This window comes from Chrysochloris asiatica, unplaced genomic scaffold (genome assembly GCF_000296735.1).
Source record: "Chrysochloris asiatica unplaced genomic scaffold, ChrAsi1.0 scaffold00031, whole genome shotgun sequence".
In the NCBI taxonomy this organism is placed as follows: Eukaryota; Metazoa; Chordata; class Mammalia; order Afrosoricida; family Chrysochloridae; genus Chrysochloris; species Chrysochloris asiatica.
This window is the reverse complement of record NW_006408549.1, coordinates 586,437-610,728: the sequence shown is the minus strand read 5'-3', so window position 1 is coordinate 610,728 and position 24,292 is coordinate 586,437. Positions and strand designations below refer to the sequence as shown.

Below are 24,292 nucleotides of genomic sequence, written 5' to 3'. Positions count from 1 at the left end.
CTATTGGCTAGGATTTTGTTGAGAATTTTTGCATCTATGTTCATGTGTCCTCTACTTTTTGATCTTTGCTGTTATTGCTGGTGTGAGATGATATCTCATTGTTTTGATTTGCATCTCTCTAATGGCTAGTGATAGTGAACATTTTTTTTCATATGTTTGTTGTCGCCCAGATCTCCTTCTTGGTGAAGTGTCTGTTCATGTCCTGTGCCCATTTTTTAATTGGGTTATTTGTCTTTTTCTTTCTACAAAGTTTTTGAAGTTCCCTACAGTAGATCACTTTGGGTAGTATTGATATTTTCACTATGCTAAGTCTTCCTACTCATGAACATGTTATGTTCTTCCATTTCTGTATGTCTCTTTTGGTTTCTTGTAGTAATAGTTTGTAATTGTGTTTGTATAAATCATTTGGATCTCTTTTTGGGTTTATCCCTATGTGTTTTATTTTTTTGGTAGCCATTATAAGTGATAACCATTTTCCTTATTTCCTTTTCAGAGTTCTCTTTGTTGATATAGAAGAACCCCAGTTGCTGTAGTAGTGTGGTGTAGTGTGGGCTGCTAATCTCACAGTCAGTTCGAAATTATCAGCAGTTCCGCAGGAGAAAGATAAGGCTTTCTGCTCCTGTAAAGATTTACAGCCTCAGAAACCCTATATAGAGTCACTGTGAGTTGGAAACAACTCCACAGCATACTACCACTGCCGCCACCACCAACAACTGATTTTTGTATATTGGTCTTGTACCATGACACTTTGCTCACTCTGTTAGTTACAGTAGCTTTCTTGCTGAGTCTCTGGGATTTTCTATGTATCAGATCATATCATCTGCAAATATGGATAGTTTTACTTCTTCTGTACCAATTTGGATACCTTTTGTTTCCCTGTCTTGTCTTATTGCTCTGGCTAGGACTTTCAATACAAAACTGAACAGGAGCGGTGGACATTCGTGTCTGATTCCCATTCATAAGGAGAATCCTATGAGTCTCTCTGCATTGAGAGTAATGTTGACTGTAGGTTTTGTTACGTGATTTTAATTACAGAGGAATTTCCTTTCTATTCCTATTTTGCTGAGAGCTTTTAATCAAGAATGGGTGTTGGATTGTATCAAATTCTTTACAACATTAATTGATATGATCATGAGCTTTTTTTCTTTGGTTTGTGTCATGGATTACCTTGGTTGGTTTTCTAATGTCTTATTCCTGATATGAATCCCACTGGGTCCTGATGTATTATTTTTTCAACATGTTAGATTTTTATTGGCTAGCATTTTATTGAGAATTTTTGCATCTGTGTTCATAAGGAGTATTGGTCTACAATTTTCTTTTTTTAGGGGCGTCTTTGCCTGGTTTTGGTACCTGGGTTATACTTAATTCATAGGATAAATTTGGGAGTGTGCCATCCTTTTCTTTGTTCTGGAAAGGTTTGAGAAGAAGTGGCTCAAGCTCTTTTCTAAATATTTGATAGAATTCTCCAGCAAAGCTGTCTGCACCAGGATTTCTTTTTGTTGAGAGTTTTTGTTTTGTTTCACAACCTGTTCAGTTTCTTCTTTTGTGATTAGAGTCTGTTCAAAATTTCTACCTTATTCTGTGTTAGTTTTGATAGGTTGTGTGTTTCTAGAAAATCATCCATTTTTTTATAGGTTTCCCAATTTGTTGGGAGTACAGTTTTTTGTAGTTTTCTGTCATAATCCTTTTGAATGTTTCTGTTGTGATGTTGCTCTTTCATTTCTTATTCATGTTATTTGCATCTTCTCCTTCTTTTCTTTTGTAAAATTTGCCAGTGGTTTGTCAATTTTATTAACTTTCTTGAAGAACCAACTTCAAGACTAGAAGTTGGTTCTTCATGAATTTCTTTTCCTAATTGTTGGAGTTGTTGGGTTAAAGTGCTGAATTGGGATCTTGTTTTTTTGAGTTTGATTTTTCATTTTATTTGGATCCATAATCAACACTCATGGAAGCAGCAGTCAAGAAATCAAATGATGTATTGCATTAGGCAACTCTGTTGGAAAAGACTTTGTTAAAGGGTTTAAGAGGAAAGATGTCACTTTGAGGACAAAGGTGGGCCTGACCCAAACCATGGTACTGTCATTTGCCTCGTGTGCATGCGAAAGCTGGACAATGAGTAAGGGAAATAAGTTGCCCCAAAGCCCTAGCTTTTTTATCCCTCTGTTCTGTTGATCTGCAAGAGAAAGATGAGGCTTTCTGTTCCCACAAAGATGTACAGCCTCAGAAATCCTATACAGGACCACTATGGCTCAGAGCAGATTCTGGCACACAATAACAACAGTTCTGTTGACCTCATTTGGGTCATGTGCTCATTCTAGAGCTGATGAATAAATGCCAGATGCTGATTGGTTTAGCCTGAGCTCCTTATCTGAGGGGTCAGTTTCTCCTGAACACGTGGGTAGAAAAAAAATGAATTCTGATCAGAGAACCAGCTAGACTCACTGTACAAACAATAGGAATAGTTTGAAAATCTGGAAATGAACCATTGGGATTCTTAGTTGCAGATAACAGAAAACTCAGCTTTTAATGGTTTAAGCAAATAAGAGCATCTGTTGGCCTTGGTGTGGCACTGTAGGATAAGCACTGGACTGCTAGCCACAATGTCTGTAGTTCAGGTCCACCAGCCTCTCTTGGAAACCCTATACAGGGTTTCTGTGAGTCAATTCAGTGGCACTTAACAACAAGAACATTTGGACTTACTGTGGAAGAATCTAGAGGTAGATCAACTGCATCCTGGTCGATCTAGGCTCAGAGACTTTTCTGTCCTCTGTTACTTTTTCTCCAGAATCTGAGTAGAGAAAAGAAAGCATTCCAGTCTGGCTAAAATGATAGAAGTTATTTGTGTTTTATTTTCTAATTTGAAACTAATAATGCCATATTATATAATGATTTGTAACTTATAGCTGATTTCTATTTTTAACTTCTATGAAATGTTTTGACTTTAGCTCTGCAGAGTGTGTAATCAAGTGAATTTGAAGATGTTTTTAAGATCATGTGGAGTGGTTATATACATTCTCTTTCTCTCTCTTTTTTTTTCAATTTTGGTCCCATAGATGAAAATATGTTTAGAATCCTTAAGGAAGCAGGAAATCAATGTGTAAAGGACAAAAACTATACAGATGCCCTTAGTAAATACAATGAGTGCTTAAAGATTAACAACAAGGAATGTGTCATATATACAAACAGGCAAGTTCTTTATAACTGGATGTATTTCTTTCTTTTTTCCAACTATTGTGAATCAAGTGACGGTTAACAGACAAGATCATCAGCTTTACTTTAAACCAGTCATATGGTTTTTCATCTCAATGATTACAATCCCTTCCCTGCAACTACAGCTATTCTGCTTCCTTCCTGTAATTTCTCTTTTGCATTTTATTTTTCACAAATCAACAAAGCAAATATATTTGATGTACACACACAAAACAAAAAATCAATGTTCATATAAATGTACCAAGGGCACATTTTTGCAAGCCAGCCTCCTGCCCACAGGCATATAGCCTTTCTCAGTCCATGGGCCTAGAGTCCACAGCTGTTCTATCTATCCATGCCATTTGATGTATTTCTTATGTTAATATTTTTTATTTTGGGAAAAAACCCAGCAAAAACCCAACAAAGTGTTAATTGCCGAAGTTTGCTTTTCATGGTGCTGGGCGTTTTATGTAGTACATTGTGGCAGATAAGTGTAGGGCCAGAGACATTGTGGAGAGATCAGAAATGAGGTGAGGGAGGGACTGGAGGTCTGATGTACTTCCTGTTGCTGCTTTGCCTGGTCCTGCTCTGAGTTAGCCTTTCTTTGTATTTCATTTTCCATTTGCAGCTAGCTGGGCCAACCTGGTAGCAGTAGGAATCTACCTACTGGTAGCCTGTCAAAGGGGAAGTGTCTTAGGAAGCAGTATGTCAAGGAACTGGTATCTTCTGTGTGAGCAACCAGAATGGGCAGGTTGTTCTAAAATGCTGCTCAGGTGGCATCTTTACCACATATGGTAAAAGATACCTCTGTAGAATTTGGTTAGTGGATAAAGGATGTGTATCAAGGAGGAATAAGAGATAGGTCCCTAAGGGAATTCACTACCTGAGTTTCCTAACAATTTCAGATGAATTCTTTTTAGCTCAAGCTCTCACCACCTTGTTTTTTTTTTTTTTCATGTTCTCATCTGTTTCCATTTTCCCCCCAAAACACATCTTTTGTCACTAAATCCATCAGATACTTTTTGCCCCTCCTGTTCCCATTTCACCTGTGCAGTGTTGGACAGTACTGACCCCCGGGTTTTCTAGAGGCCCCCGTCTATCCTGGCTGCTCTGTGCCCTCAGCAGATGTTTCCTTCCCTGCTGTTCTCTGGCTTCTGAAGGTCTAGCTCTCTTTCTTGGCTCTTCATGCTTTCTGCACTCACTCCTGGCACTTCCTCTCCTTGACTTCCCTTTCCAGTCAGTCACCGCATCTTCCCTGCTCTCTTCCTGATGCCTGCAACACCCCTACCGTGGCCCTGAACAGTCTTGTTCCCTCTGGTCTCATTCCCCAAGTTGCCGCTGAGGTGATCTTTCTGAAACATGGTGAGCATGTCGGTCCCTATTTAAAAAACATTCAATAGGCTGCTATGAAGCTCAGGATAAATCTCTGACTTCTTTACCATGATTTACAAGCCCCTTCACAAACTGGCCTGCGTGCACTGGCCGCAGAATTTGTCTCAGCTCATTGAGAGTGCCTTGCTTTCTTCAACCATAGGCCTTAACTCAGGCCTCTGCACCCCCTCAACCCAGCACCTATGCATAGCTGCGTCTCACTTCCTACTTTGGGGTTCAGCTTAAATGTCACTTCTTCTAGGAAGTCTTCCATAACTACTCCGTCCCCCATGTCAGTCCCAATAAAACAGAGCACCCTGAATGTTTTATTGTGTCTGCTCATTTCAATTGTTTTCTCCACTCTCCTGCTTTTTCTTTGAGGCTAGGCTGATTTTGTATTTGCAATTGTATATCCCAGTGCCATAGCTTCATGTATTATAAGACAGTGCCATTACTGGAGTAATATTATATTTCTATTGGAAGTGCTATGGTACAAGAACAGACTCTGACTAAGAGTTACTATTTTCTGGTTTTGATTAGCTCTCTAACTGTGTAGATACACTGTCTTTACATTTCATAACTCTGGGTCCTGTTGCATCGTGCCAGAGCGCTCTGTTACTTGAAGCTGTGCCAGTTTGAAGAGGCAAAGCAGGACTGTGATGTGGCGCTTCAGCTGGATGACGGGAACGTGAAAGCTTGCTTTAGACGAGCTCTGGCTCACAAAGGCCTCAAGGTGAGGAGATCAACGTTTCCTGTAAATTTCAGCTCTGAACAAATCAAGTGGTTTTAATGAACATTAGTATGGGGGTCAGGGAGTGGGGGATGTAAACTGATGCTGGGATTTCATCTGAGTTCCTTACTAACGCGTCCCAAAATGCTGGAATAGGTCTTCGAGTTTAGTCCTAATTGTAACGTAGTTCCTCCTTCCAGCTGAAGAATTAATGTTTCCAAGATTTATAGGTAAAATATAAGAAAACTCTACACCATTAGTTTAGGTGAAAGAGAATGTTTTAAAGTAATTACACTTTTTTTTATGCTGACTCTTCCGCATGAAAATCCTGATGAATGAATATTCATCTGGGTAAAAAATAATGCCACAAGGAAAACCCAGAACATGTTGGGAAATGGCATTTCCTCAAGTGGTATTTTTAATATAGCAAATTTTATTAAGGTCTTTGTTGTTGAGTCAGTTCAGTCTCAGTAGTAACCCTGTATAGGGTTTCTAAGGAGTGGCTGGTGAGTTTGAACTTGGAACTTTATGATTCAAATCGATCTTGCGGTCCAGTGCTTATCCTATAGCACCACACCAGGACTCCTTATTAAGGTCTGATATGTTGAAATTCATACCTTGTAAGTATGTAGCTCCTTGGCTTTTAATAAATGTAAATTCCTGTGGAATTTACAAGATAAAGAACATTTGCATTTCTCCAGAAAGTTCCTTGTACCTGTGCAGTCAATCCTAGTCCCTCACCCACCTCCCAGACAATCAGTGATCTAATGTGACTACATTCTTCCTGATGGTAACATAAAAGATGCAGTGTGCTTTTGCCCTCTTTTGCTCAGCATAACATCCGTGGTGGTGGGGTGGTTGTCTGCCACTGAGATCCAACTCATAGCAACTCCATATAGGGTTTCCCAGGCTGCAAATCTGTACAGGAGCAGAAACCCTTATCTTTCTCCCGCGAAGTGACTGGCATATTCCAACGACTGACCTGCGATTAGCAGCCCAGCGTCTGTGATTCTTCATATTGTGTGTATGTCAGGAATGTGTTCCCTTCACCATGGAGCTGTATGGCTAGACCATGGTGTGTTTCAACATTGATGGGTGGGTAACATTTGGATTGCTTCCAGTTTGAGGCTGCGCTTCTTATTAGTAAGCTGTTTTGGCATTCGTGTCGACATCTTTCACGGACTTGTTCACAAACTGCACCGCTGGAGCGTGGAAGGGGAGGCTGGGGATGGAGAGGCATGTCATGATTCTGAAGGATGATAAATGGTGATGGGTGGATGTGATTTGGGGGCAACATGGAAGATAGTAGGTGGGTCTGCGAGAGAGCCTGTATGCAGTAGGGAGAAAAGTGAGAGGCCACCAAGGTGATACATAGATGCCTGAAGGAAGTTGCTGGCAGAGGGAAGAGAAGGGAAGGGATTACCATATTTTTATGGAAATAACTAGCACTGTATACTTTTTCTTGCAGATTGTGCAGCCTGTTTGTGTGCATTAGTTTTCTTTGTGTGCTATGCGTGTGGTCGCATTATGTGTGGGAAAATATGGTAATTCACTTGTCCCTTCAGGGACAAACTTGTGTGAAGGTGAAGTTGACAGGACGTAGTGAGCAGCAGTATGTGTATTGAAGAATTAAGGACAGAGCTCCCTCCCATGTTTCTAGACTAGAGTGGCCAGTGCAGGATGATAATGGAGAGTATGCAGGAGGGGCAAAGGGCCGAGCTCAGACCTTACTAAGTCTGAGATGTTCGTCTCACCTACAGGTTGTATCTAAAGCTACATTCTGCTGTAAGCCTAGGTTGTGCTGGGAGGGGCAGTCAGTCTTCTCCTGGTGTAGATCAAGGTAGAACAGTGTCTGTCTGGAGGGATCCTGCTGTTGTTCTGGCTACAGGCCACTCAGGCTCCAGGGAGAGGTTTTTATCAGCACAGAAACACCATTGGACGGTCCCTAGATGATCTTTGCAGTGTCCATGTGACCTTCCTCCTTTCTGATTTGTTAGCAGTGTACATATTTGCATACTTTGTGCAAAGACTTGTAGCAGGTCTGCAGCACCAAGAATAATTTTTTTTAAAGGCGACTTCTTTGGAATTCACTTTGAACTGCTTTTGGGCTTAATGGATTTAGGTAAAAGAGAGAGAGATCTGTATGACTCATGAGTTTAGAAGAAGTCCATACTCTACAAGTAGGTTGGTCTCTTCCTGACTGCCTAGCTGTTTGAACCTGTTCATCTGATTCAGAGTCACAAGCTGGCCTTAGTGAAAGACTGGCATTTTCTACTAACTTGGAATGAATTCCAGAAATTGTATTATGATACAGAAAGATAATCCCAAATTTGAGTAATCCTCCCCTACTAGATTATGAGTCTGATAGCTTGTTTTTCTGGTTTGACTTCTTCCAGCTTGATTTAAATGTCCTGTAGTTGGAAATATGTGCCAAGTGAGTTTAATTTCAGGATCTTCAAAGGCTACCACTGCTTATAAAATGCGTCAAATCGCACATTTTGGTCGCTCCAAGTGAATGTCTGCTTCCTCACACCTTTTTTTCCCACTTGTTACTAAGTGCTGGTGAGTCGGTTCCAACTCATAGCTACCCTGTGAGGGTGGCCAAGGAGCAAATGGTGAGTTTAAACCACTGATCTCGCAGTTCAAACAGACCTTACAACACCACACCAGGACTCCTAGCAGCCTTTATTACTTTGTTTTGCCAGTTTTGAAAAAGATCACCTTTCCTTAAGCTGTTCACCAGAAGAAAAGACAACTGAGCATTTTGCCTTTTATACACTTTGTTTCTTTTATCAAGTGCCAACTACCTATTAATGTTGGATGTACAGAGGTGGTGCCCGTCTTGACACCCTTGGTCACTGGGGAATGCTGCAAGCAAAAAGTATCCCCAAAAGTACTCTCATAGAATAGTTATTGCTACTGGAGTTTTAGCAGTCACACACGTCTGTGGTTGCACGGATCTCTTTTCTTAAAGGCGCAGTAAGACTGCCGTTAGGTGCCCTGGAGTCCATTCCACTCATGATAGCTCTCCACACAGCAGAAAAGCATACTGCCTGGTTCTACATCAGCCTCACAGTTATTGCTGTGTTTGAGCCCTTCGTGGCAAGCTGTTGTGGTAGTTCATCTCATTAAGGGTTGACCTCTTTGTTGCTGATCCTCTGCTTTACCAAGCATGATGTCCTTCTCCAGGGACGGGGCCCTCTTGATAGCATGTCTAAAGTACATGAGTCACACATACACACAAATAAAGTACATGAGTCACACACACACACAAACAAACAAAAATAAAAAATAAAGTACATGAGACACACACACACAAACAAAAATGAAAAAATAAAGTACATGAGACACACACACATCACAGCAACATGCTAGCTACTATAGGACCACAAACTGACAGAAAAGTGGTGGAATGAGGTTGCTAGCAACTTTTCATATTTTTCCAAATCCCTGCATTTCTGTGCTCTTCCCTGGTTTCTGCATGGCCAGTTTCTCTTGATTTCTCTAACAACAGCATCAAAAGAAAACTCTTTCTCCCTTATTAATAGCCATCTCAATCTTTGCTTATCTTAACTGCACTAATGTCAGTGTATACTTGATTTATTAGTTTACTTGTCTTTTTATTGTCTACCCTTTTCCCCACCCACCTCCAGCTCCACAGATGTAAGCTTTCACAAGGACAGGGATCATCCTGGTGGTATGGCACTGTGGATTAATATGCTGAACTGTAAGGTCAATTTGAACTGCAAGGTCAGTGGTTCAAGCTCACCAGCTCCTTGGAAACCCTATACAGGGTTGCTGTGAGTCAGAACCTACTCGACAGCACTTAAGAACAACAAGGAATTCTGGCTCCAAAGAGCACTGGTGATACTGTGGCTAAGTGCTCGGTGGCTAAATGAACAGTTGGCCATTCACTGCATAGGAGGAAGATGAGACAGTCTGCTTCCATAGAGACAGTAGCCTTGAAAACCCAGTAGGATAGTCTGCCCTGCTCTGTAGGGTTGCTGTGAGTCTAACTCTACTCGATGCCAGTGGTTTGGTTTTAGTTTTATTCCCAGCTCTTAGCATATAACTGTGTTCAGTGAATATTTGTTCAGTGAATGGACCTGACCACTCTCTGACTTCTGACAAGCTGGATCACCTCCTCTTACCCTTATCAACCTATAGTAACAGTTTTCTTCTGTCTTCCCCAGCCGGACAGATTGTTCTATGGCAGGGGCTTCTACTGAATGAGCCAAGAAATCACATGCTCCATTGGCTGTTAGACTTTCAGTCCCAAGTTCACAAATGTCTACTCTCTGACTTCTTATTTGAGCTACTCACTGTTACCACTCCCTTGATCACCTCTGGTCATCACTACCTTGATCCACCCCAAAGAGAACCTCTCTATGCCTCAGTTTCCTTCATGTCCACTTTAAAATGTTAGTCTTTATAGGGTTGTTGTGAGCATAGAATACTACTACTTATAAGATTCTTACAACAGTCAGGGTTAGCTATTACTACTCCCTTAATTTTCCATACTGCCACACTCCCTTGCCTGTTACATATGGTTCCCTGCCTAGAATATAAATGGTACCAATTTTCCCTAGCAGGTTCCAGCTGCACCAGTGTTCCACAGTGGTATGTGGAGATGTGTTACTAATAGTACGTAACAACCTAAATCATTTTTATAACAAGCTTGTAAATAATTTACCTTTTTATAAGTTAGAATGGGTTCAAGGTTGTTCCTGTAAGCTTGACACTCTTCTTCTGGTATGTTGTTGAGGTGAAGGAGAAAGGGCATGAAATTACAGCTAGTCCCTCAGGAATGTCACATAACCACTGTCTTATCTCTGTGCAGCTTCCAGTGCATGATGTTAGTGATGTGTCAGGAATACTTGGAGAGGTTACACAGCATTATGGTTCTTTGCCTCCTCACCGCATTATGTTTGTAGTCAGTAGTTCTAGATTGAGACCTGTCAGAGCAGCCTGTGCTTTTGTGGCATTTGTCTGCCACCAGGCTCAGTAGGCACATCTTGTTCCCAGATCCCACTTCTTTCTCTTATCATCTCTAGTGCCGTGCCTGACTCTTTAATGTAAGGATAAATGTTGACTTTATCCTATTTTGAGCAGACTTTGGAGAGTTTTATGGAAAAAGAGGTGTACAGTAATGAGTAACATTTGTGTAGTTCTTGATCGGTTTGAAACCACTTTTACATTATTTTATTCTCATTTACATCTTAGAACAGCCTTATAAATGATAAAATGTTGTGTACTGTTGAGCTGCTGCCAATTCATAGTAAGTTTGTAGAGTTTTGAAGGCTATAAATCTTTACAGGAGCAGAAAGCCTTTTCTTTCTCACATGGACTGGCTGGTGGGTATGAACTGCTGACCTTGCAGTTAGCACCCCAACAAGTAACCCACTACACCACCAGAGCTCAGAATCATTGTTGTTGTGAAGTGCCATTGAGTCAGAACCAACTCATAGCAACTTCCTACACTCCCTGGTCCTGCACCATCCTCACCATCATTGCTACTTTTGAGCCCATTGTTCCTGTCACTGTGCCAATCCATCTCATTGGGGGTCTTCCTCTTTTTTTAACTGACTCTCCACTTTACCAAGCATGATTTCATTCTCCAGGGACTGGACCCTCATACGTCTGAAGTATGAGACACGAAGTCTGGCCAGCTTCGCTTCTAAGGAGCATTCTGGCTGTATTTCAACACAGATTTGTTTGTTCTTCTGGCAGCCCGTGGTACTTTTAATATTCTCCTCCAACACCATTATTCAAATGCATCAATTCTTCTCTGTTCTTCCTTATACATTGTCCAACTTTCACATGCATAATGAGGCTATTGAAGATACCATAGTTTGGATTAGGCACACCTTAGTCCTCAAACTAATGTCTTTGCTCATGAACACTTTAAAGAGGTCTTGTCTAGCAGACTTGCCTAATACTTTGTTTAATTTCTTGACTGCTGCTTCCATGAGTGTTGATGGTTGATCTGAGCAAAATGAAGTCTTCAGCAAATTCAGTCTTTTCTCCATTCATCTTGATGTTATTTATTGGTGCAGTTGTGAGTACTTTTGTTTTTTTTTACATTGAGGTGCAAGCCATACCAGAGGCTGTGGTCTTTGATCTTCATCAGTAAATGTTTTAAGTCCTCTTCACTTTCAGCAAGCAAGCTTGAATCATCTGCATATCGCAGGTTGTTAATGAGTCTTCCTCCAATCCTGATGCTACGTTTTTCTTCATAGAACCCAGCTTCTCAGATTATTTGCTCAGCATACAGATTGAATAAGTATGATGAAAGAATACAACCCTGACACACACCTTTCCTGGTTGAAAATTTTCAGTGTCCCCTTGTTCTGTTTGAACAAGTGCATTTAATTAAACTACTTGTTTAATTTTCTTCAGCTTAAGTCTGAACTTGTATAAGGGTATTTGATGGTATTTTCCAAAGTCTGCCCCTGGTCTTATTTTGGCTGATGATTTTGAGCTTTTCCATTGTCTTCTTCCCACAGATACAGTCAGTTTGATTTCTGTGTATTTCCTCTGATGAGGCCCATGTATATAGTCATCTTTTGGGTTGTTTAAAAAAAGCTGTTTAGAATTTTACATCAATTTCTGATTAAAAAAAAGTCTTCGCACATTAGAAATAATGTTCACAACCTGATAAAGAACATCTACAAAAACCCTATAGCTGACATCGTAAATTAGGAATAAGGCAAGAAGGGCCGCTCTCACCACTTCTAGACAACATCACCCCAGAAGGCCCGGATAATGCAGTAATGCAGAAAAAGAAGTAACAGGCATACAGATGGAAAAAGAGAAAATAAAGTTGTCTAAATGTCCCAAAAAATCCTTTACAAAAGTTACTACTGCTAATAAGTGATTTTAGCAAAGACCCAGGATTCAAAATTACAGTGCAAAAAAAACAAAAAAACAAAAACAAAATTACTAGTTTTTAAAAACTTTTTATTGTGGATTGAGTGAAGGTTTACAGAGCAGAACATCAATTTTACATTCAAGTAATCACATACTTTGCTTCATTACAGTGATTTCAGTCCCTTCCACATACCATCAGTTAAGAGTATTTGCCTCTATAGCCTTTGACTGTGGCATTCCTCCCTGCGTCTCCTACTGCCTTCACCTGTATATTGCCTGTCCTGTCACCCATGTTAACATGTTTCTACCTTCTAGTCCGTGAATAATTTCCCCATCTTCCTCTGGTAACCATCATTGAACATTTCTTTTATCAAGAAAACAAAATTACTTTCTAATAAATACTTGGAAATTGGGGCGGGGGGAGGGGGAAGGTATTTGCAGTGGAGAAGTCAATTGGCCTTACAAAATTCTATCATGCGATCTCTAGCATCGTTTCTATCACCAAGGCCGTATTTTCCAGCTATTGATCCTTCTTTGCTTCCAACCTTTGCATTTGAGTTGCCAATACTCATCAATACATCTTGATTGCATGTTTGATCAATTTCAAACTGAAAAGTTGATAGAATTCTTCAATTTCATCCTCACTGGCTTTAGTGGTTGGTGCGTACATTTGAGTAATAGTTGTATTAACTGATCTTCCTTGTAGCCATATGGATATTATTCTGTCACAGACAGCATTGTAATTTAAGATAGACCTTAAAATGTTCTTTTTTCATGATGAATGTGATGCCATTCCTCTTCAATTTGTCATTCCTGATATAGTAAACCATGTGATTGTCAGATTCAAAATGGCCAATACCGGTCCATATCACCTCACTAATGCCTAGTATATTGATGTTTATGCATTCCATTTCATTTTGACAACTTGCAGTTTTCCTAGTGTCACACTTCTTACATTCCATATTCTGGTTAATGGATGTTTACAGCGGTTTCTCTTCATGTTGAGTTGTGCCCCATCAGCAAGCGAAGGCCCTGAAAGCTTCATTCCATTTGTGTCATCACAGTCAGCTCCACTCTGAGGAGGCAGCTCTTCCCCAGTCATATTTTGAGTACCTTCCAACCTGAGGGGCTCATTTTCCAGCACTATATTTGACAGGATTCTGGTGCTCTTCGTCATGTTTCAGTAGTCAGTGTTCTGTGCTGTCTGACAGTGTTCTACTGCTGTTCATAAGGTTTTCAGTGACTTCATATTTAGAAGTAGTCCATCTCTCCTTCTTTCTAGTCTGTTTTAGTCTGGAAGCTCAGCTGAAACCTGCTGGTATTTAAAATACCGGTGACGTAGCCTCCACTATTACAGCAACATGCCAGTCACTACAGTACAACAAACTGACCGACAAGCGTGGAAAAGCTAAAGTAGGAAGCTCTTATTATGCTTATTTTAAAGATGAGAAAACTAAAGATCAGAAAGTAAAAGTAGAATCTTCAGGGTCCCCGTGAGTCGAAACTGACTCTATATTATTTAACAACAACCATGTGAAATGGGAACTTGGTGCCTCCGTAGAGTCAACCCTGGAACCACAAGGTTGGTATTTCAAGCCCACCAGCTGCTCTGCGAGAGAAAGATAAAGCTTTCTGTTCTTGCAAAGATTTACAGCTTTGGAAACCCTATACAAGGTCACTATGAGTCATAATTGAACAACACTTACCAATAGCCACGTGGGCTAAGCATTGGGTTTAAACCTACCAGCCGCTCCACAGGGAAAAGATGAAGCTATCTCCTCCTATAAAGATCTGCAGTCTCGGAGACTGTATGGATCAGTTCTGCTCTGTCCTCTTGGGGGTGATACTAGTTGGAATCGACTCAGTGGCAGTGGGTTTGCCTTTTACCATGTGTGAGAGACCATGAAGGCTGTGGAGATACAGAATTGAATTTGAGTCTTCTAACTCCAGATTTTGTGCTTTTAGTTCTTGAGTGGTGGATGCTCACTGGCGTATAGATTATATGAGAGTGAGTCAAAAATTATCTGTACTCTGGCTATAGAATTTATTTTGATCTTTTTTTAAAAATTGTGAATTGAGTGATAGTTTACATGGGAGAACATCAGTTTTACACTCATCCTATAGTATTTCGTTTCATTGCAATGATTACAATCCCCTCTGTGCATCATCATTCAACTGTAATTGCTTCTGTTCCCCCTGTTGTGGTTTTTTTGGATATTAAACAAAAACGCTTAGAAATATATAATCATTTAAACAACTAAAGGGCACATTCTGCAAGCCTGCCTCCTGGCCACCAGCACACAGCCTTTCTCTTTCCATGAGTCTAGAGTCCTCAGCTCTGCTCTCTTTCTCCATGTCATCATCTCTGCCTCCATCTCTGTTGTTGCTGTATTTTAACCAACTTTTTAAAAAGACAAATAACATTATTTTTCAATATAATCTCCTTGCTTTTCAATACACTTTTCCATCTATAAACAGTCTTTCATATTCCTTTATAAAGAAACTTTATAAAGTTGTGAGTCACAAATGCACTGATGTCTTCACTTCTTCATCAGAGGTGAATCTTCATTTTTGAAGGGCTGCTTTCAGGGGACCAAACAGGTAAAACTCCTTTGGAGAAGATCAGGACTCTAGAGAGGATGCTTTAACATCTCAAAACTAAGTTTCTGCAGTGTGTCAACAGTGTGGGCTTGTGCCTTGTTATGCAAGATCCCAATGTCCTTGGCTAGCAGTTCTCTGCATTTAATCCAAAGTTTAGGTGTCAACTCTTCAGTGAGCATCTGACTGTAATGAGTACTGTTGGTTGTTGAACCTATTTCCTGATAGTGTCCCAATACTGGCCCTTGAAAATCCCAGAAAACTGTAAGCATCTATCTTCCAGCTGTTGATTGACTTTTGAACTTTTTCTTGGTTGGTGATTAAGGATGGTTCCATTCCATACTCTGCTGTTTGCTCTCAGGCTCCTAGTGATGAATCCATATCTTGGCTCCAGTAACGAATTTTTTTAAAGATACTTTTACCTTCCTTTGAGTATTGTCCAAATTTTGTTTTTGTCCAAAATTTGTCCAAACGCTACTGTTTATGCTCTTTGGTGAGTTGTTTCAGTGCCCATCTTGCACAAACTTTTCAAAACCCAAGTCTGTTTGGATTATTTCATAGGCAAAGATGTTACTTCTTTGTAAATGATTTGCCACATAATCCACTATCACTCCTGTAGTCAATAGAACATTTCACATGCGCCCTCAGTGTTGTCCTCAGCTGTGGATATGGACAGGAGTTTGAATGTAACGAGTGCGGATAATTTCTTACTCACTCTTGTAATATTTTGACTCGACACTGACTCCCCAGGCCTGCATTTATAATAGTGGTGATATTGGCATAATGGTATAACATAATGGTCGTGGGGGTCCAGTGCATGTGTGACTTAGGTTGCCTCCCACCCCCAGGGGGGTGATCTATGCCATTTCTCACTTCTGAGAATTATTTTCTATTTTCCCCCTTTCAGAATTATCAGAAAAGCTTAAATGATCTCAATAAAGTACTCCTACTAGACCCAAGTATTGTTGAGGCAAAGATGGAACTGGAAGAGGTAACCAGATTTCTTAATATTAAGGATAATACAGCGTCATTCAACAAAGAAAAGGAGAGACGGAAAATTGAGATTCAAGAGGTATTTGTATTTGATTACTTTTGAAAGTACTCTTGGAGATCTTACACTCAATTTTAAGGCTATATTCCCATGAGTCCTGCGAATCTTTAACTTAGTATTTTCATTCTTATGATTAATAAAAAAGTTTTAGCTAGTTATAAAGACAGAATTTCTCCTTTGCAGTGATAATTAGCCAGTGTACTTCTCAACATGGGCACATGGATGATAATTGGAGTTTCCACATTATTATAAAGTTCTTCCTGTCTATACCCTACCCTCCCAACCCACTGTCCTGCTTGTGATTTGTATTGCTTCGACTCCAGGTTTATCTCGAAGCGTATGCCTAAGAGGTTTGCTTTAGGAGGGTAGATCTTTAGTATCTGGTCTATTTCAGTCGTTTTATAAGCCATATTCCATGGACAGTTTTCCAGATTGACTCAAAACCTTTTTAGCGTTCTAAAAGAAGACTGGTCTATTTCAGAAACAAACCTGCCTATGTAATTTCAGTTGCCTCATATTTCTTAAGTTGCAGCTTTTTTAAACTTTACCTTTATTGCAGAATGCCAACTCATGAATTCATGAATGCCAATATCATCCTACTTGTAGTTTGAAATCTCCAGTATGAGGCTAACATGTGAAGAGAAGCTAGGAGATTTTTTTTTTCTTCCCCTCACTAAGAAGGGAAGAAAAATTGTAATAGAGAACTGAAAAAAATGTAAACTCAGTTCTCTGTTAAATGTAAGGAAATGAATGAATATAAATTGCATCATGAAATAGATACATTTGTTTTAGGTCTTTTAAAATTTGATAATGTAGCTTAGTGTATGGAAAATTATAGAAGTATATTTGTCATTTTTACCATGCAATTAAAAAAGCTTTCTAAAAGAATACTCTTCTGAATTATGCTATACATTAAAATTTATCAAAAAATTACAGGTTTTACAATGCACTGAAATTACAGATTTTTCACCTAGTATTTAACTAAAATAGGATGTGTTCTGTGTTTAAAACTGCCATTTTGATGGGTGTAACTTCTGATGTGGACAGCAGATGGTGCTCAATGTCACAGTGTAATGTTTTCCTCATGAAGGTGAATGAAGGCAGCGGAGAGGTAACTGGACGAGCTTCACCCAAGGGTGCCACTGACTGCCTTGCTTCTGAAAAGGGAAATGAAAGCGCTGGGCCCCCAGAACTCTGTGAAAAGCTACAGATCTGCAAACCTAATAATGCCTATGAATTTGGTCAAGTTATGAATGCTATAAATACTCAGAAAGATTTAGAAGCTTGTGCGGAGCTTTTGGCCATCACTGAACCGAAAGATCTGCCAGTGTTGTTGAGTAACAAACTTGAAGGGGACACATTCCTCCTCCTCATTCAGTCTCTGAAAAATAATCTTTTTGATAAAGATCCCTCACTGGCATACCAGCATCTTTTATATTTGAGTAAAGCAGAAAGGTTTAAGGTAAGTGGCAAAAATGTTTATAAATAGAGGATGGAATTTTTTTTTTTCTTATAACTTTAAAATGTTCATGATGTATCCTAGTATAAATTTTCTCCTTCTTTTAGATGATGTTGACACTAACCAGCAAGAATCAAAAGGAGCAAATTGAACAGCTATTTGATGGCCTTTTAAACACGTCAAGTAATCAGTTTACTGTAGAAGATTTACAGGCCCTCAGAAGGCAGTATGAGCTTTAAATCAACGTTGCTGTTAGAGTTCATCCATGCTTGTATGTGTTCCAGTGATGTTCGTGAGATGCTGGGGTAATAAAATTGCATGGATAAAGCCTGAGTTAGGAAAGATCCCTTGGTCTAGACTATAAAATGTTTTCATTATTTTTATACACAGAACATGTATATTCTCAAATCTGCTTTTTATTAGTTATAGATATTTTCTTATGTGCCAGAGAGCTAACATCTTTATATTTAATAATAAGTATATTTGGATCTTGCTCAAATGCTTTTTAAGTTATAGTTTATGTTTTATTTTAGTAACTTGTTAAAAGTTTGAGTTAACGTACTTTTTCCTTGGGCTATGAAGGAATCCTCTTCAGTTTGGTAAGAGTGTATTTGAAGTTAATTTTTAGAAGTCATTGCCTCAATTTCCTGCTAAGATACATAGATCCCCATTTTACACTCTGCTTGTGATTACTATCAGCTAAGAGGAAATCCAAATTTAAGTCTATGATATGATATGTGACTATTAAATAAATTGTGTTCATTAATGTAGAGCTATGAGAGGAACTGATTTTTTCTAATAAGGAAACATTACCTTGTAATTAAGACCAGAATTGGCCAAAAATTTCCAACACTTTTTATTCAATTTTAAAAAGTGAGTTCCCTTTTTATATTGCTTATATAAATAACAAAGCAACTTCCTATATAAAAGCAAATTAAGCCTATCTGTCTATTTGGATTGTTATTGTCCCACTTCCCCCAGACATTTAAATGTCTCCCCAGCCCTTTTGTTTTGTTTTTCTTCTTTCAACTCTCTTATTCCCTTACTGTTTCCTCCCTTACTGTGAAAGGGAAGGTGAAGAGCTCTCATCACAGTGAAGCTCCCTACCTCTTGTTAACCGGGTTAGAGTAAAAGTCTGTCTTGTAATAAAGTATTCAGGTCTGATCCGGTGTGCTGCGTCACTTATTCCTGAATTCTATAGTCCATTCCCTTTTCTGGAGAATTTTTTCTTTTTTTTGTACAAATGAAAGATGAATATCACTTTCATTATTTCCATGTTCATCATTTATCTAATCTTTTGTAATTTTTGACTATATAAAAATATCATCTTGGCTAAATGGTAACTTTCCCACTGCCATTTTTATTTTCTTTCTTTTGTTCATACATGAAAACCTACCATAATAGGTGCCTAACTCCAGTTTCAGGAAGCAAGTAAAATGGATCTACCCTTTTTTAATACTACTAAATTTTAATGATAGTAAATGATGGTATGTGTTAAAGTCCTATCCTGTATGTAAAGCTTACTTATGGAGTTGGGTCCCGTCTTTTCCTCTACATGGCAAATTGTAAAGAAGAAGCATGGGAACATAGTGATGGAGGGAGAGGTCGCCTGCTAGCTAGCCAAAAGGTTGGCCATCAAATCCACCAGCCACTCTGTGGGAGAAAGCCATGGCAGGCTGTTCCTTAAAGATGTCCTTTAGTGTTAGGTGCTGTTGAGTCCATTCTGACTCATAGGGACTCCAGAGGGAACACTGCCTGGTCCTGTGCCATCCTCACAGGTGTTGCTGTGTTTGAGCCCATTGTCAAGGCCAATGTCAAGTAAAAGGTCAGTGAAAAATAGGAAGGCTTTCAGTGAGATAGATTGGCATAGTGGCTGCAAAGACGGCAGTTTTGGAAACCCTATGGGACAGTTCTCTTGTGTGCTCAGGGTCTCTCCGAGTCAGAATTGATGGCAGTGGGTTTGATTATGGCAAAGACTTTAGAAGAAGGAAACTGTTTCTATTGGTAACGCCGTACCAAGCACCTAATGCAGTTTTGTGAATTTATAACTGCTGTTTGATTTTGTGATTCTGTAGGATAAGTACTGGATCGGCAGTTCAAACTCACCAGCTGCTCCTCGAATACAGGGTTACTATGAGTCAGAACCGACTCAACAGCACTCCACATTGTTTCCTCTTTGTGCCAGACACTGTGCATAAAGCTTATGTCACACTATCTAATTTAATCCTCATAACAGTTCTGGTACAGATGAGGAAACCATGACTCCATAGAGAATGTTGTATAGATTAACTGGTCACAAAAGTGAGAGGTCCAGGATTCAAACCTGAGCAGTCAGTCTGTTGACAGTATGTCGTGGAAAATATTTTTTTAATACATGAATGGGATAGTGAGTCAAGCACTGACCTTTAAGAGTTGCAGCTTAGAAGAGACAACCAAAAACCAAAGCCACTCAACTCACAGTGACCCTACAGGACCATAGGACTCTACTCCCTAGGGTTTCTGAGACTCTAAATCTTTATGGGAGTGAACCGCCTCCTCTTTCTCCTGTGGTGCCTTCAAACTGTTGACCCTTCAGTTAACAGCCCAGCATGGAGCCCACTACACCAGCAGGTCTCCTTAGTGGAGATGGGATATGTAAATGACCCGTTTTGATAAACTAATAGAATATTTCTAATGAGGACACAACAAGAGTTTCATAGCCCCATGTGAGAGATGGTACAGAAAGGTTTCAAGGAGGAAGTAATCCGGCAGGTTACGTCCTAAGAGATGGACATGCATGATGAAGCAGAGATATAAGGTGCTTAATAGTAACTTGGTATGTTCAGGGATTTGTATGTAGGTTTGGTAGTAGTGGTACATATGGTTTAAATGAAGGAGATAGAATACTTGGATAGAATAGAGATCTGTATGCTACACAGGGACCCTGGTATGGTGCTGTAGGATAAGCAGTGGACTGCTAACCATAAGGTCAACAGTTCATAAGGTCAACCCTGTACAGGGTCACTGTGAGTCAGAACCGACTTGATGGCACACAACAACAATATGCTGCATGTAAGATGGCAGGAAGTCTCAGAGTTTGAATTATACAAGTAGCTCCTTTGTAGGTCAGGCATCACAACTCTTAGCCAGTACCTGGTTTTCTTCCCCATCTGGGCATATGCCAGACTATTCTTCTCAATCTCTTTGTGATTTTGTACACCATGTGACCAATTCTGGGAACAGGGTGTGGGTAGAAGTGAAGTGTCACTTCCTGGGCCAAAGTATACAAGAGCTGGCATGGAATCTCTTCCAGTGGACTTTATCCTTGCTACAGTGACCCGGATGGGCTCACCTCCCAGATAGTGTAGTTACAGGTTGATGGTGCCTGCCAGCGTGCTTTAAAGCAGAGTCCTACGAACATGACAGGAAAAAGACAAACTTTGTATTAAGTCACTGAGATTTGGGTTTATAACCACAATGAAACGGATCCTGTCTCAATACAGTACTATTTTTTGTTGTTGTTTTAATTCTGTGCTAGTTGCACAGCTTCTTTGTGGTGAGATTCATTCGGATTTTATAATTTGGAGAAAGGCTAAAGAAAAACTCTAGCAGATACATGGGTATTGAATTAATTTCCTTCAGATGATGCAAATTCTCACCATGTGAATTTCAATACTCATCACATCACTGCTTCTCTCACTTTTCCAGGATGGTTATTTCTTGGAAAAACCCTTGTGAAATACTTTTTCCCTTTGTAGTTTCTTGTACAGCACCCCACTTCAGATTTCTCTTCTGTTTTTACTAGTCAACTTTCATCTCTTTTTGCTCCATCTGGTTTGTGCTTTCTGCTTTGCTAGTTTGTGTTCTGCACCTTTCTTGCTTTTCTTCCATTGTATCCCTACCTCCTCTCCAACCTTCAAGGCTCAGCTTGAACACTCTCTCCATGGCCTGAGCTAAATGCTCATTATTATTATCATTGTTATTGCTTCTTATATCACACAGAATTGTCTTCGCTACTAGGTCATAAAATTTAATAATACCCTGGAAGTTGACTTTGTAACTCAGAGGCCAGACAATAACTGATGGTTCATAGTTAGCAGATATAGAACCCTAAAGTTCTGTACACAGAGCGTTTTACATGTTGCTCATGAAACAGAATAGTAATGGCAGTCCTGGTATGATGCTGTAGCATAAGCACTGGACTGTTAACTGTAAGGTCGGCAGTTCAAATCCACCAACCGTTCTTGGAAACCCTACTAGGGTCACTATGCGTTAAGCCTACTCAGTGGCATGTAGCAATAATATACTATAATATACTGTAAGCTTATATCACTTTTAATGTCAGACATGAAATCCTACTTATTAAGACTGAGTCCCAACTGAATGCCTTGTTTCCTAAATTCAAGCTTCACTTATTCCTAACTTGATGAAAGGAACCAGCATTTACACACTGCCCTAAGCCAGAAAGCTGGGCTTCCTCCTAGACCTTCCTTACTTTCTCAAGGCCCACAGCTAGGGTTTCATTGCCCAAACCTCTCACCCAAGATTCTCTGCTTATGCACAGGCTTCTCCAAATGCTCTTCTTTCCCCTTTCTCTCACTCCAAAACCAGAAAGGTAATTCTTACTCATCTTTTAAAGCCCAGTTCAAATGTCGTCTGCTCTTAGGCTTTCTCTCTCTCTCTCTCTCTCTTTCTTTGTTTTTTTGACCCTTTTTTTTTGGTAATGTTTTATTGTAAATTATGTGACAGTTTATATGGGAGAATATTAGCTTTACATTCATCCTATCGTATATCATTTCATTGCCATGGTTACAGTCCCCTCCGTGCATCATCAACCAACCAAAGGATATATCCTACAAGCGGTTAGCACACAGCCTCTCTCCCTCTCTGGGTCTAAAGTCCCCAGATGCTCCATCTCTCCACGTCATAGTCTCTGCCTCCATCTTTGGTGTCACTGCTTCTCTGGGTAGTGTCCCGCTCTCTGCTCTTCTCCCTTGATGGTCCCAGGGACCTCTGCTCCTAGACTGCAAAGTCAACCACTCCCCTCCTTTTGCTATAAAACGTCTACCTTTACATTTCCAACCCTCACAGTCAGTCCTGATAACAGTTATTCACTATTGTATCACAAGAGACCTATCCGCATTTCCTTTCATCAGCCCGACCCAGACAGATTGGATACTACTCAGTGGAGATTCTACCTTCATCTGTGCCCTCTGGATCTAGGCTCCCTCTTAAAAGCTTGTAAGCCAGTCACTTTTTGCCTATGTAGCCCCAACCCCACCCCATTTTCAGTAACCAATGTCCAAGTTGCCTATCCCTGTCTACTCTGTGTATCGAGGGGGTGGGAATGATCCTCGCTGTAAAAATTTGTTCCCTCTTTTGAGTTACTGCATCCATGGATGTAGGTCAAGTTCATCAAATTGTATCAGATTACTCTTTTTTTCCTCTTCTTTCTTACGGTTGAGCTCTGATCATCCAGGCATTGAAGCCATGTCAAGTGGGTATTATCTGCAAGTGTGGGTGTTCTTGTGCATATGCCCTCTCTTCTTATCACTCTCCACTCTAGTCCTCTGTGGCTATGTCACTGACTCTGAGCCCAAGAGTCCCCAGGTCTTGCCACACTGCTGGCCAACAGGTCTCCACCCAGGTTCACAAGAGTCTATTGAACGTTGTAGGGCTTAGCTTGCAGCTTCATTGCTATTTTTCTCTCATTTCCCCTTATTGGTGACAAAGTGGTTACCAATCAGAGCATGTATTCCCAATGAGTCTTAGTCTTGGAAGGGAGTTTGCCCTGAGGGGATCCAACCACTTGCCTTGATGTCTCCTGGGCGAGCCACTTGCTTGTTCTTGTAGTAATCAGGCTCTCTCTCTCTCTTGCCTTAGCTAGTTAAATGACCTTTATTTGTATTCTTCTAATTTCACATGCATTCTGTGTACTATCTGAGCTCTTGTCACATGTTTTGACACTTTTGTATTTACTTGTCCATGATAGAAAAGGTTCCGATTCAGTGGTTACCCTGTGTTGCTCAGAAAAATGCCTGGCACATTAGAGATTCAGTAAATCCTCACTGAGTGAATGAGAAGCATTGCTAACTGTATCATCTTATTTTGGGGTATACGCATGCTGAATGTTAGCACTTGTTATATCTAATTGCTGTAAATCATGCACCTGAAAATTAAGAGTCTCAGACCTACTCTGTATTGTTGTTGTTGTTGTTGCTGTTGCTGTTAAGTGCCGTTGAGTCAAATACGACCCATATAGCAACCCTGTGTGGGGTTTCCGAGGAGCAACTGGTGAGCTTGAATTACTGACTTTGCAATCCATGCATTAACCCACAGTGCCACGCCAGGCCTAGAGTGAGGGTTATTTATCATAAATGATTATCTTATGCCTCAGATATCTTATAAGCAAGGTTTCAAGATACAAGTGAAAGACCAAATATTAGAAAAGAAGGAAAAAAGCAAAGATCCAAATTAAAACTATTGTTGCTAGGTGGTGTTGAGTCAGTTTCTATCCATAACGACTGTGCACAACAGAATGAAACACTGCCTGTCCTGTGCCAACCTCAGTTCTTATGCTTGAGCCCATTGTTGCTGCCACTGTGTCAACGCATTTTGTTGGGGGTCTTCCTCATTTTCAATGACCCTCCACTTTACCAAGCATGATGTCCTTCTCTGGGGACTAGTCCCTCCTGATAACATGTCCAAAGTATTAGCAAGGAAGTCAGGCCATCTGGCTTCCAGGGAGCATTCTGACTGTACTTCTTCCAACACAGATTGGTTTGTCCTTTTGGCAGTCAACAACACTTTTTACATTTTCCTCCCACACCATTACTCAAATGCATAAATTTTTCTACAGTTTTCCTTATTCACTGTCACTTTCACATGCATATGAGGTGATTTTAAATTATCATGACTTGGGCTAGAGGCACCTTAGTCCTTAAACTGACATCTTTGCTCTGGAATACTTTAAAGAGGTCTTATGCAGCAGATTTGCCTACTGCAATACGTCATTTTTTTTTGCAATATGTCATTTGATTTCTTG

The 24,292-nt window shown here is 40.0% G+C and overlaps 1 protein-coding gene across 1 annotated transcript in view; it reads left to right on the top strand.

Moving 5' to 3' along the window:
* Positions 1 to 17,507, top strand: part of SPAG1 (sperm associated antigen 1) — a 108,884-nt gene extending 91,377 nt beyond the window's left edge. Inside the window, exons 14-18 of the mRNA XM_006859181.1 lie at positions 3,054 to 3,186; positions 5,167 to 5,293; positions 15,666 to 15,830; positions 16,900 to 17,271; positions 17,376 to 17,507. Coding sequence (XP_006859243.1) covers positions 3,054 to 3,186; positions 5,167 to 5,293; positions 15,666 to 15,830; positions 16,900 to 17,271; positions 17,376 to 17,507 — 929 coding nt within the window. The remainder of the gene's footprint in view (positions 1 to 3,053; positions 3,187 to 5,166; positions 5,294 to 15,665; positions 15,831 to 16,899; positions 17,272 to 17,375) is intronic.
* Positions 17,508 to 24,292: the final 6,785 nt, after the last annotated feature.